Here is a 13365-nt window from a genome sequence, read left to right on the forward strand (position 1 = left end):
CTACTTGACTTGAGTATCCTGATGTTACATAATTATTGTCGCTTGGTAAAGAAAGGTTCTTAATGATGAAAACAAACTTAGAACGATGCTACAGTGGTGTTGTAACCATACAATAGTGCCTGTATCTAGTTTTACGCCACTAATTAGGTGTATCTAAAAAACTATTTGCTCGAAGTGTATAATCTAAACAACAACATAAAAGTCCTGGGCTTTCTAACAGGTGTAAAGAAATTAGTTTTACCCTTTTCCGCAAAAAGGCGAAGGTTTTTATATGACGAATATTAGTTATTTTTAATGATTCACATATATATTAAGTATTCAATGCTATGTAACACTCGTTACTAGAAGCCTGGTCACATTATGACCTTATTTATATTTTATATTCGCAATCAACAATTGTTTCTTTAATCTGTGGCAATAAATAGCGTCATGTTCGCGTCACCATGGCAACCCACCCTCCTGAACAGCCACAATAGGATTTATCAAGATGTTAGTTGTATCTTGTATTTGTAAACACATATGTTCAATTTTTTTGTAGTGTTTTTATATTACGATTTTCTATAAACAACTTTACAAATTAACTTTTTAATAACTTTTTTCATTAACAATGTGTCAAGTCAAGAAGTGTCAAATATTATTCAAGTTTCAAAGGAATAAGCCATAAGACTGTAAACAAAAGAAGTAAGTTGAAGATATATTTATTTAATTCGATTATGACAGTTACGCTTACTCCATTTTCAATTTTCCGGCAAATTACAAACTACCGTAGATAATTTCATGTTAACTGAATTCAAAAATAAATTGTATTGCAAATAATAATTACGTATCAAGTAGATTGCAATATTAATTTTCTGATAGCAGATATCTTGGCAAACTGTTTGTATATAAGATTTTAACAACGTTGACCTGGTAAGCGAGTCTGATCGTTTAATTTCCATGGAAGGGCAAACAGGGGGCGAGCTGGGCATTATCGCTATTAATCTTTGACCCACTTCGACCATCGACTGACCATCAGTGTACCCTGCGCTGATTAGTTAATGAATCCCCGACGACCTTCGGGGCTTGAAATAGTTTTCTCCGCTTGACATATTTCTTATAGACGTTAATTTTCCCATTTTCTGTAATAAAGATCGTTCGATAGCTCGCTACGGTTTTTATACGTATAATTTTGTAACGAAGGTAAATTTCCACCAACCCGCACTTGGCTCGTGTGGTTGACTATGGCCTAGTCACCGTAACTTGGAGTAGGCTTCGAGCCCCTCGGTGAGGACGTAAAGTAAGCTGGTGATGAGGTTAATTCTTTTCTTTCATCTTGTGTTAAGTGTCGCTATTTTATCACATTTACTGCCACCGCATTATATGAGTCTGGGAGTTTGAATAAGTTAATATTTAAAAAAAACAGTGCATAAAACGTGATACTATTATCCGCCATACTTCGTGTACTCCATACTTGCACCATTTTGAAGCGTAGTTTACTACTTTTATTGTTTTATCTTTTTACTTTCGCGTTATTGTTTATTTGACTTAAATGTAACACCCCATTTTCATCAAAGTCAGTTTATTCATTAACTATACAATTAGCAGGGACTAAAGCTGTTGTTCGTATAATACGAGTATATCGAAATGATCTCGGAAATACCGTGACCTCACAGAACTGTGATATTGTTTCTCCACGTCATTGCTCTGCGTAAATGGTTAATTGATGGAATTTCCCTTTGATCGTAACCAAAACGTATGCAAACGTTTATAACGAAAATAAATTTCTGCAAAACGCAAATGTCCTAAATACTAATATCCTACAAATGAATATCATAATGTTATAGACATTTCTTGATCTGTTTTCATTAAATTAGAATTCCGATTTAAAGTTATTGTAACCTTAAAGATAACCCACGGGCTTTGGAAATACGACTATTGTTGTTACATATTTTTAATTTGTAATTTATACAATTTTATTTTATCAAAGCGTCGTCACCTAGTCACGTAGAAATTTTTTTTCAAGGAAGAAAACTCATTGAAAGTTTTATCTATCTGTTGATAGATTTGCTTTTTTAAGCGTAACTATTTATTTCTAATCTATTTATCGCATTTTAGGATAAGTTTGGCGAAAAGAGACCATGACAAATTAATGTGATTCGATGCTTTTAAGACTTGGTAGTAGACTCATATTGATTTTTATTTTGTTTTAAAAGTAATATGTACGTTATGAATAATAATAAACTAGTTAGTTATATTTTTCTTGCTAGAAATGTACGTGTTATATACGTTACGTTGTAATTATATTTCTTAAATAAGATTTATTTCTGTTACATAAAACATATTAGCATGCGCAATAAAGAAATATTATGGTTTCAATAGCTGTAAGCTGCTGAAATCGAGGGAACTAGGTCAGCTTCGCTGTAGATCTAAGGGGTAACGTTGATTAGTATAATAACATGATTTTTTACAAGTAGGTCAATGCGTAAAGAATATTACAAAAAAAATACACAGGCAAATTAAGAACCTCCTTTTATGTCAGCTGAAAATTTTTTTTAATACATCCCGGTGTCTAAGGGCAGTGCTCTCTTCGCAATTTAGCGAATTCGGTAGACACTTGCATGTTTCTTACCTTATACAACGCTAAAATGTCAAGAAATTAAAGAATAGTCAGTTTATTTATATTAATTGTTAGTTAACTAGTCTGTCTAATTAACTGACAGTTCGAAGTTTATGTTACTTACACTAAATGTTTTCTCAAGTGTATGTAGTTACTTAGTTATAAAATAAAGAAGTTTTGTTCTGTTAACGTCTTAATATCTCTACATTGAGTGTGATGTCAGATGGACCGATTTAGGAGGGGGATAGTTAGCTTCTTCAAATCAATAATTAAATTTATCTTATTTAATAATATGAGTACGAAATAAAAATTGTCCGAAAACATGCAAATAACCCTATAAGGAAACTTGCTTTAAATCGGAAATTAAAACTAAAATCTTTTCCTGTACTGTGGTTATAGTTACGGCTGAGTGCAGTTGCAGGTCAGGGTTTTCCACGGGACTTTTTATTGTTATATTAAAATGTATTGAATAATAATAACTAAGCAGCATAAATATGTAACACTTATATAAAAAAATCCCAGTGAAACGTGCTCAAAAGGATTTACCTTTGTTTTACTTAATTTACATAAAATACAAAAAAGTGCGCATTTATAATGTTATTAAAGTGTAAGTTATTGGTGTAACATAAGTTACTATTGAGTAACTATATGTATTATATTACTATTAAGTGATGATGTAGAAGTCTTATGTTAATTTTGATTGGGCTCTCTAAAGCCAGCTACACACGTTCATATAAACCGCACAGTTTCAACCGAATAGTCAAACTATACAGTAATCGTCGTGTTCAGGGTGACCATTTCGCGAAGCGGTGGCGTGCCGAGCTTACGTCACGTTTCGTCGCCGAAACGCGATAACGTGAACTATGCCAGTAGCTCTCTCCAACGTCGGCCACGCCGCCCGCTACGCCGCCCTCTACGCCGCCCGCCTAATAACCCTAATCGTCTACAGCACCTTCTAATCAAACTTCATCCCCTTAACCTTCAAAGTCTCCTTGTGCTTCGGTAATCACTAAAGTTTGCAAGTTACAGAGACTGAAATATGCTCTTTAAATATTTTGACATTTCAACACACGGATAATTATGTATTGTCGCAGTAGGTCACTTATCAGAAAGGAATCGATAGATAATTATAAATAACGTATGTTTGTCACTTTTAAACGTTTATAATTCCTGAAGAGATTAATAATAGGTCAAATATGTCTGATATGACACTGCACAATAGCAGCAAAACAATTACTTTACATGTATACGAAAGGAAACTGGTTCAATGCCACCGATTTACTGAATAGATAGTGCCAGTGAATAGTGAAGCCTTTTTGAAAGTTCGAATGTAAGAATTTATAAGATGGTGACCTGATTTAACGTGCGAAGTGATTCGTGAGGGCATTGCGTGGCCCCTCCGCCCAACGCCACCTTTGTCCGGTGGCGGGCAGCGGGCAGTCGTGGCGCTTACGAGACTCGGGCCAGTCTGAGGCACGCGCCCTCCGTGCCCGCTCGCCCTCGCGCCGCTCTCTCCCTATCCCTCACCGACACATGGCACGCACACCTTAGCCCCGTTGTTATGGAAAAGCGCGGCGCCAGCGGCCGCAGCGAGCCTATACCCAGCATACTTAAGAAACCGAAACCGCCTCGTGGCGATCTTGTGGACAAAAGTACGAAGATCAAACGAGAGAAGACCAGCTCGAGGAAGTATGGAGATGTGAGTCATTCGTTGGCTCACGGCTGCACGCCGCTTATGTACGCTTGTCAGCAAGCCGACTATAGGAGCGTCGTTGACTTCCTTAATAAGGACGTAAGTGGACCATTGTAAAATTAAATAAAGGAATGTAACTGGTTATTCGAACTCAACAATACAACTTTTTATTAACCTATTTTTTAATCTGTTATTTTATCTTTCCACAATTTAAAAAGTTAACAAACTGATCCTTTAACGTTAAATTACACTGAAATATTCCTAACCACGTTTAATCAGACACGTCAGACCAATAAAATAAATTGTTCGTTACGTGTTTTACAACCAGCACGTATTTGTTTTTAAAATTAAAGCCGCGTTGTGGCGGTGTGGTTATGTGAAATGCAAAACAATGTTTTGAGTGCATCAGTACGTCACGCGATGTTATGCGCCGCACGAGCGGGCAGCCGTGCAGACAACCAGGCGGGTAGGCGAGAAGGGCAGCCATATCGCCTTGTAAACAGCCTGTCAAAATCACAACTCGTTTACATTTTTTTTTTAGTTGAAATGAGCGCTCTAAAACCTCTCAATTTTATAAACACGGATTCATATATTTGGTTCCGAATCAATGTAAATATTAAAAGAGCAAGAAAGTAGATGGAGTAAGTACTGTTTAAAGTTATTCACAATTCGACAAATCAATAATAAGGTTTGGTTGAATTCTAATTCTAAGATTTGTTAGGATTGTATCCTCTTAGATAGATGACAAAGTTAATATGAAAATCATTAAATACTATATAATTTAACATAAGTATGCTTAGAAAGTATTTTAGGAAATATATCAAACTGGTGGCGGATACTCATATGTTTTGGGTGTGTAAATATTTAATTATATCATGGTTTACAAAACGGTTACTGGCTACATGAGGGTAGTTAGAATGATTTCGCCATGTAATCATTGCATTGTAATTTGCCTTTTACATTCAGCCATCATCAGCGCGTGTGCGTGATCGCGCGCAGCGGTGTGCGCTGCACTACTGTGCGGCGAGCGGGGCGGCGCGCGCGGCTGCACGTGCAGCGTGCGCGGATCGCGTGCTGATGGCGGCGCCGGCGCTGGCAGACGCTCGCGACGCAGACGGCCTCACGCCACTGCACCTCGCCGTGGTGCATGGAAACGTACCCCTCGTGCAGACCCTGCTGGCTGCTGGCGCTGACGTTAACGCGAGAGACAACGAGCAACATACCGTCGTGCATTGGGCAACTGGTCAGTGACATGCACCGAAAATACTTCATCTATTGATCCTACAAAAAAGCAATTTGTTAATTTATAGATTAGAGACTTGAGAGGTTAGAACCACAACAATTAATTTAAAAGCTTTACGAAATTAAGTAAATATGTGAAGTCGTTTGTAAGAAGTTGTAACTTGTAAAGTTTGTTGTTAGTGTTTCGTGAATCGATGTCATTGATTAGATCTGGTGCGAGTCACGCAAGGTCATTGTTGCTCGATTGTAAGTAATTTCTTTGTCATTATATCATTACTTAAAATATAATTAAACGTAAGTTTGGCCAAGACTCCCTTGTCATATGTTGTTTTGAGAAGGACGCCCATAATAAAATTAGTCATTATAAACCAAGTTTAAAAAGTATCTAGCGGTATTGATGCTTGTTTGATGATTGTTTCGGCTACTAGACGGATGACTAGCCAAACTATAATAGCACAAATTCCAACCTCGGCAACCCTACTTCCTTGATGTTGGCAGCTTGTAGGTTATGGTCTCTTTCCCACATGATAGTTTTTTCCAACTTATTGTCTCCCTAAGTTTAATAGCGTGAAAATATATACTTACCTTAAAGCGTGTCGTAAGTGTAAAGTGCGTCTATTTATTAAAGAAAGAGTTATTCAAAACTATGCTGTGACTGCTGCCATCCTACGCCACGAAGTAGCTAGCTATCAGATGAGTTTGTAAGTCAAAAGTGAACCGTGTGGTGGCGTGGCTGTCAATTGCAGTGAGTTGTTACAGGGCTGGAGTCATTGTGGTGACACTCGGTGACACCTCACCATAACACCTTAATCGACTTCTTCGCACGCCATCCATTACTTATCAAAGCTGTCTTGTTCTGTGTGATGTGTATGGGAATGTAAACAATGATAGCTGGTTAGATTATCGTTTTAATATTTACAACCGATATTATTTTTATTGATTTATTTACAAACGAGATTTTAGCGAAGTATTGAAGTTAATATGCATAACACCGAAATTGAACCCAAATATTACTGTTATACAATACAATATTTGTTACTAACTAATTAAATATGCAGAAATAAAGATTCGGCATTTTGTTCTTTATTGTATTAATTTCGATTTCATATGAATGTTGAAGTAATAAATAAAATACAATTAATCATGACTCACAAAACAGGTGGAGCAACATAGCATTAAAGAACAAAATTTACCGAAACAAGTTTTTTGGAGTTTGTTGATTCGAAGCAAATTGTATAATAATTGCGGTTGCCGCTGTCGGACTGCGGGTTTGGACACTGATGGGGGACAGGGTACTCCCCTTTCCCCCCACTAGGGGTTGTCCGGTTTCTGGTGGTATTGAGCGGTGCACAAGGTCAGGCCCTTGACCTGCCTCCGTCAGTCTAGGACTAAACATTATAACGCCATAAATTTGAAAAGGTCACGACGTATCACATTCGAGCAATCAGTGTTTGTTGGACATTTGTAAAGGCTTTAATTCGACTTTATTTTCGGCCTTTACTTGTCGCTTGAGTCATGTTTGATTAATAAATTGCTAATTGACACGCAATATTATTTTATAAAACGTGTTAATATGTATATTAACTACATTTATAAGTAGGAGTTATACTCAAAAAACATATAACCTTTTTATGTTGTGCACATAACCTTTAACCTTTTCTATTTCTTGTGACGATTTCCTATACGACAAAATCCTATAGTTATTTTTAAACTGCTGAAAAGTAATATCGCCACATTAGAATGTTCATTGTTTCATATCGTAATGGAATTTGTATAAATTATAATCTAAGATTATTAGTTAGTTATAAACTATGTTTTTGTTTATACGTAGTATTTATTTATGTTACATGTATATGATAGTGTGCGGCGAGGTAGGAGCGTTGCGCGCAGTGCTGGCGGCGGGCGCGGACTCGGCCACGCCGGACCAGCACGGTGGCTACCCGCTGCACTACGCCGCGCAGATGTGCGGCGCGCCCGCTGCCACAGATCACCAGGTTAATTAGTATCTAATGTAAGGTTACCAGAAGTCGATTATGATAAAAGCGCTGGCGATACTAGTAGGGCATTTTTCATGTGTAATACCAGGGATAATTTTTCTATACAAATTGTATTCTCCAGCCTCGGGTGGTGGTTTTAACCTTCGGTAAAAACGTATGGATCGGGAATTCTCAAGTAAATACAGAGAGGTCGAGGAACTTCATTAGATAACGTCGAGTAATCACGAACATATAGAACAAGTTTGATATTAAAAAAATGATGATATGAATTAAGGGGATTTATGAAGACGTCAATGAAATATTACATACTCTATTTCTATACAATAACAAGATCGATTGCCTGTTTATAATTCTTGGTTTGTTTTTCGTTTACCCATTGTAGTTTCTTCAATAAATAATCGTTGTGGTTTGCTAAGTAGAGCCGTGGCGCTGCGCTGGAAGTGTTACGTGCGCTGGTGCGCGAGGGCGGCGCCAGCGTGGCTGTGCGCGACGCGGACGGGCGCACACCGCTACTGTGGGCCGCCTCTGCCGGCTCGGCCGCAGCGGTGCTCGCGCTGCACCAGGCTGGCGCCCGGATAGACGATGCTGACAGGTATTTATTACAGCTGTCATCAGCTAACAGTGGTAGAGCCCGCTTCAACATGAAGATGTTAAAACGGGGGAAGGCACTAATGGGCCGGCTCGCCCGGTGTAATGCCACGACCACACAGCATATGTTAAATATATGTATATTACATATAGAATCACTATGTTAGACATGTGGTCCCATCATATTCACAATAGTACACAAAATATTATATTATTTTTAATGGATAGTTTTCGTTACTAAGATGATAAATAATTCTGTATATTCTTTATGTTTTAGAGATGGTTTAACAGCATTGCACTGTGCAGCGGCGAGGGGACATACAGAAGCTCTGGAAACGTTAGTAGGTCTATGCGGGGCCCGCGTGGACATGGCGGACTCGCACGGCTGCACGCCGCTGCACTATGCCGCTGCGCTGGGCCACGCAGACGCGACCTCGGCGCTGCTGGAGCACGGCGCCGACGCGCACCGACAGGATAAGAGGGGACGCAGCCCTGCCCACACCGCCGCCGCTAAAGGACAAATAGAAACCGTTCGCATATTAGGTATACACAATTTGTGAACAATGTTTAATTATAAACATTTTAGTTAAAACATTAACAAGTATGTTAATCTTATTCTATGTATGTTTTTATGACTTCTAGGGGCGAAGGGGGCTAATTTGTGGTTACGCAACTCTAAAGGTGATTTGCCTTTACATGAAGCTGTTGCATCAGGACGTAGAGAATTAGTCAAGTGGCTTTTGGATGGAAGACCTTCTCAAGTGAATGCAACAAACCATGAAGGTCGCACGCCATTGCATATTGCCGCAGCCACCGACAACGCCGATCTCTGTAAACTGTTACTCGATCGCGGTGCAGAAGTTAACCTTGTTGCAAGATCCTCCAGAAACGAACCTTTAACACCGTTGGATTGTGCTACAAGCCGAGGCCACAGGTCAACTGCAAAGTATTTGCAGATGCATGGCGGTTTACCTGCTTCCAAACTCTCAAATACTCAAATAACAATTGACGGTGCTCCTATCACAGGATTGCCTCAACGTAAAGTGACCAGTACAAAAATCGATGTACGTGATCGTATTAGAATAGAAAAAAAAGAAGTAGTCGAGCTCTCGAGTCCTTCACTAGTAAGGCGAAGTACAAAAGATAGAAGTTACGATTATTATACTAACGATTCTTCTTCTGATGACAGGAAAACCCGAAAACGATTTCAAGATAAGCATTCGGAACAATATCAAAACCGTAAAAAACCACAACTTAAGCCGCAAAAAAGTTTCAGTGATGGTTATGATAGTGAATTCGAAGTGTATGATAAAAAAGACCATAAACGAAAATACAAACGAAGGCCCAGAAGTAAGAAGAGTAGATCTAGAAGTGAACCATCCAGACGACGTGGCAAAAGTGCAAAGCAACATCGTCGTTATCACTCGACATCGGAAAGTTCATCAGATACTGACAGTCACGAAGAGAGAAAAAAGAAACGCGGTCGACATAAGCGAGGTAGAAGAAAGACTAGCACTTCATCTGAAAATAGTAGCTCAGAATCGAGCGATAGACGGAGCACAAAAAGAAAAGGCAAGAAAACATCTATTCACATTGAACATGACGACGAGAAACAGAAAGTGAACATAGTGAAATATAAAAATATGGATTACAATCGAAACCTACCAATCGATAATGAAGGTGGCAGTTTTTTAGACGTATCCAAAATCCACGAAGAAACAGACAAAGAACAAGCAACAGTTAAACCAAAATCTTTTAGTGAAACTGAAACCGAGGCTGTTTCGGTTAAAACAAACATGGTAGTTACAGAAGCACAAATACATATGGAGCGCGAATCTACACTTAATGGTAGTTCAGAGTTAATAGTAAAAATGGATTCATCAAATAATGTTGCTATAGAAACGTCTAATTTGTCTGTAACTCATAAAGACTTAAATGAAGAGTCCAAAAATAATTTAGAAAGTAATAATGTTGAAATCGCTTCTAATAGTGAACAAAAAACTGAAGATGATAGTGTAAAACTAGATGAAATGAAAAATGATATTACAGAAGAAGCAAGGCAAGCTATGGAAGAAATAAAAGAAGAAAAGGCTTCAATAATAACAGATATTCCTACAAAAAATTTGCAAAATACTAGTGATATTCGTGAGGATGAGAACAAGCCCGAAGAAATAACAGTAATAAGTGAAGATAGAAAAACTGAATTAAATGAAGATCAAACTCAAGATAAACATCAGTCCTTATCGAATGTTGATAAGGATTCCAAATCTAGGCCATCTTCTGCAGAAAAAAGTAAAGAAACCTCCTCTGGACCAAATTCTAATTTAGAGTCACCTCGCAGAAGATCATTTCAAATTCTATCTGGACCAGATGATACAAGCAAAAGTGATAACTTACCCTTAGATAAACAAAGCTTAGAAAATGTAAGTGATGATAACTTAGGATCTCAGGATAAAACTACCTCTCCGTCAGTTTCGTTTGCTAAAAAACACGAAATTTTCAAAATTAACGGCTCTGATAATTCATCTGATCATTTGATGGGTGAAGAGGTGGAACATGTTGAATTTCAAGCAGAAAAGGGCGAGAATGTAAAAAACGGGGCAAGTGATGGTAATAATCAAGAGGATAAAAGATCACAATATGCATCTACCACGACTAGTAGCAGTGACGTGGCACGAAGCATCGATAACAGTAAGATAAAAAAATCTCGCGCTGATACAGTTAGTGTCGATCGTGCTGTTAAACAAATTGTAATGCAAAGTGGATCCGAAGAGATTCAAGAAAATGAATTTTCATCACTCACCTCTCCTAAACAAGCAAGAAAGAGCTCGAGAGATAGTCAAGTAAGTAGTCGAAAAAGTAGCATTTACGAAACTGAAAGTTACAAAGTCCTTTCAGATGCCACAAATGCTGTTGAAGGCATTTTAAAAAAGTCTAACATAATGGATGAGGGATCTATTGAAGAAGACAAATTCGGTGCTGAGGACAAATTAACGCTTCTTAGAGAAAATTTTTTTGGTAGAGTACCTAGTGTTAGCGATAATGAGATATATTACAGCCATTCCGAAGCTGACGGTCGTCGAAAGCGATTTCGAAAGAAAGGGCGAACAAAAAGTCGGATAACAATAAGGTCCAAAAGTGAAAATTCAGAAAGAGGTTATGAATCTAGCGGGTTAATGGATTCTGGATTCGAACCAAGTCCCAGACCGGTACAAAGATGTATAATGAGTCCCCGGCTTAATGCATACTATCAACAAAGAAATGCAAGTGGCAAATTTCGCGGGAGACCGGATAGCAAGATACCCGTCCGAAAACCTGGCGACAAAAATGCCGTGGATATGAGAACGGTAACACAAAGAATACAAACTAATATGAGACGGTAAGATATACATATATCTAGTTTTTAATTTATTAAATACATGTCAGATGTTTAATACTTATAATTTTTAGGTATTACTGCGAACGAAAAATATTTCAGCATCTGTTAGAACTCAAACGGCTACAAATAAGAACTAGCAAGACAAATGAAGCAGTACTGGTGAAGAGAGCAATCGACGAATATAACAAATCTAGTCTGGCCAACGTTGGACTGGGCCCGTACAATAATCCTGATTTTTCATTTAGTAGTTTTGAAAAATTCCTGTACGATAGTTTAAGAAAATTACAGAAGAGTGGAAAGAGACATTTAGATAAGTTGCCTGAGAAACCATTGGATTTTGATTACGGCGAAAGCGAATTGTACAAAATGGCTGCTATTCCGGATAATCCTTGCTTATGTACCAGCAAGACCCACAGATGTTTTCATGCTGTACATGCTTACACTGGGATACCATGTTCTGCGTATAGTAAGTATCTTCGTTATACTGATATATTATGTATTTTTAATGTGTACTTCCTTTACACTTTTTTTTCTAGTTCCATACAAATGGAATCACCATACAATGCCTAAACCGTCAACGGCGGGGCCGAGTACAAAATCTAAAGGCTTCCTACCAAAAATTAACTCGAAACCACCGACTGGTGCGAACAAGGCTCACTTTACTCTGGAAGTGTCTCACGGCACAGAAAAACAATTAATCGCTTTACCCGCAGAAAAACTGGACAAAAACAAGAGATATTACGTGACGTTTACGGTTAAAGGTTCCGAGCCCACGTCAGACGACAACGCCGCACCCAGCCCCAATAACAAAAGTATACGAAGTGGCTAATTGTTATCGAATTAAAAATGTAACTATAGATAAATGTTGTTCCCTAATTAAGTCATAGATGTGGTAAAAAATACACTCAATTCAAATTCGAGTATTTATTAACAGAGGTATTTTATGTATTTATCAGGACTTTAAGATATGTGTATATGTTACATTTTTTATTACACAAGGCAAAACAGAGAATTAATTTGGTCTTCGGTTAGTTATAATTTAGTTACTAGACTGATCCGTCCAATTGTATTTTTAATATAGATATTTTCTTATCAAATAAACATTGAATATTAAAAGATAGATGTAAAATGTTATTACATCTGTCTCATTAAAATATTGACCCTATATTATGTATGGTGTGATGCTTTCTCTCTAATCCCTGGTTCACACTTAACCAGTATAGTTGAAGTGTAGATGAGCACAATTTGAACAATACCTAATATCAGTGAGTGAAAACAACACATTGCTGGCCTGCGCTACTGTCCCACTGTATCGGTCCGGTGTGAACCAGGCATTGTTTTTTTATGTATTAAATGTTATTTTAAAAATAATGTAGTAATTAAAAGTGTTGAAAGGAAAGACGCGTTTTAATGCGTAAATGTGACCTTACAAGTTATAGTTTGTCTAAATAGACACAGAGTACTTTGTAACATAATGAAATATATTAGTAAATAGATTAGTTTGATAAATGACGTATATGAAGTACCAAATTCAATTTGTATGAAGTCAAATGCCGTACCTAATAGACATGTATCGTAGTGACGAAACAAAATGCATAGAGAACGATTATGAACTATCGATGTTCGGTTTAAATAATTATCGAACTCGACTAAAATTATATTTTCTTATTAAGAGGATAATTCTAGTATTAGTGTAGAGAATTTAGCGATGACAGAAATAATACCGAAATCCAATTAGATTACGTACGACTGTCGAAGTAATAAACACTTATTTACTCTCATTATTTGTAATGGTCATTTTTAATTTGAGAAAAGTGTTTTTTTTTAATTCGATTTCAACTTCAATAACAATAAAAATCGGTAAGATACA

At 37.4% G+C, this 13365-nt stretch overlaps 1 protein-coding gene across 5 annotated transcripts; it reads left to right on the top strand.

Annotated features, from left to right (window-relative positions):
• Positions 1-462: 462 nt before the first annotated feature.
• On the top strand, positions 463-12894 carry LOC106104342 (ankycorbin). Of its 5 annotated transcripts, none has more exons than XM_013284369.1 (8): positions 463-681; positions 5256-5532; positions 7392-7525; positions 7948-8120; positions 8394-8659; positions 8759-11495; positions 11567-11961; positions 12032-12894. In XM_013284369.1, exons 2-8 carry the CDS (start codon positions 5367-5369, stop codon positions 12322-12324), a joined length of 4164 nt encoding a protein of 1387 aa, XP_013139823.1. In that variant the 5' UTR covers positions 463-681; positions 5256-5366; the 3' UTR covers positions 12325-12894. The 5 variants fall into 5 exon arrangements, with proteins under 5 accessions (XP_013139823.1, XP_013139826.1, XP_013139824.1 ...); XM_013284370.1 differs by lacking the exon at positions 463-681 and adding an exon at positions 1214-1284; XM_013284371.1 differs by lacking the exon at positions 463-681 and adding an exon at positions 1239-1276.
• The last annotated feature ends 471 nt before the right edge of the window (positions 12895-13365 follow it).

This window comes from Papilio polytes, unplaced genomic scaffold (assembly GCF_000836215.1).
Source record: "Papilio polytes unplaced genomic scaffold, Ppol_1.0 DF823689.1, whole genome shotgun sequence".
In the NCBI taxonomy this organism is placed as follows: Eukaryota; Metazoa; Arthropoda; class Insecta; order Lepidoptera; family Papilionidae; genus Papilio; species Papilio polytes.

What these genes read in the sequence shown, in the direction of transcription:
- LOC106104342 (XM_013284367.1), top strand. Translation starts at nt 4,158, where the DNA reads ATGGAAAAGCGCGGCGCCAGCGGCCGCAGCGAGCCTATACCCAGCATA. An exon ending in TTGACTTCCTTAATAAGGAC is followed by an intron (nt 4,389 to 5,255) that starts GTAAGTGGACCA and finishes TTTTACATTCAG; the next exon opens with CCATCATCAGCGCGTGTGCG. An exon ending in CGGATAGACGATGCTGACAG is followed by an intron (nt 8,121 to 8,393) that starts GTATTTATTACA and finishes TTTATGTTTTAG; the next exon opens with AGATGGTTTAACAGCATTGC.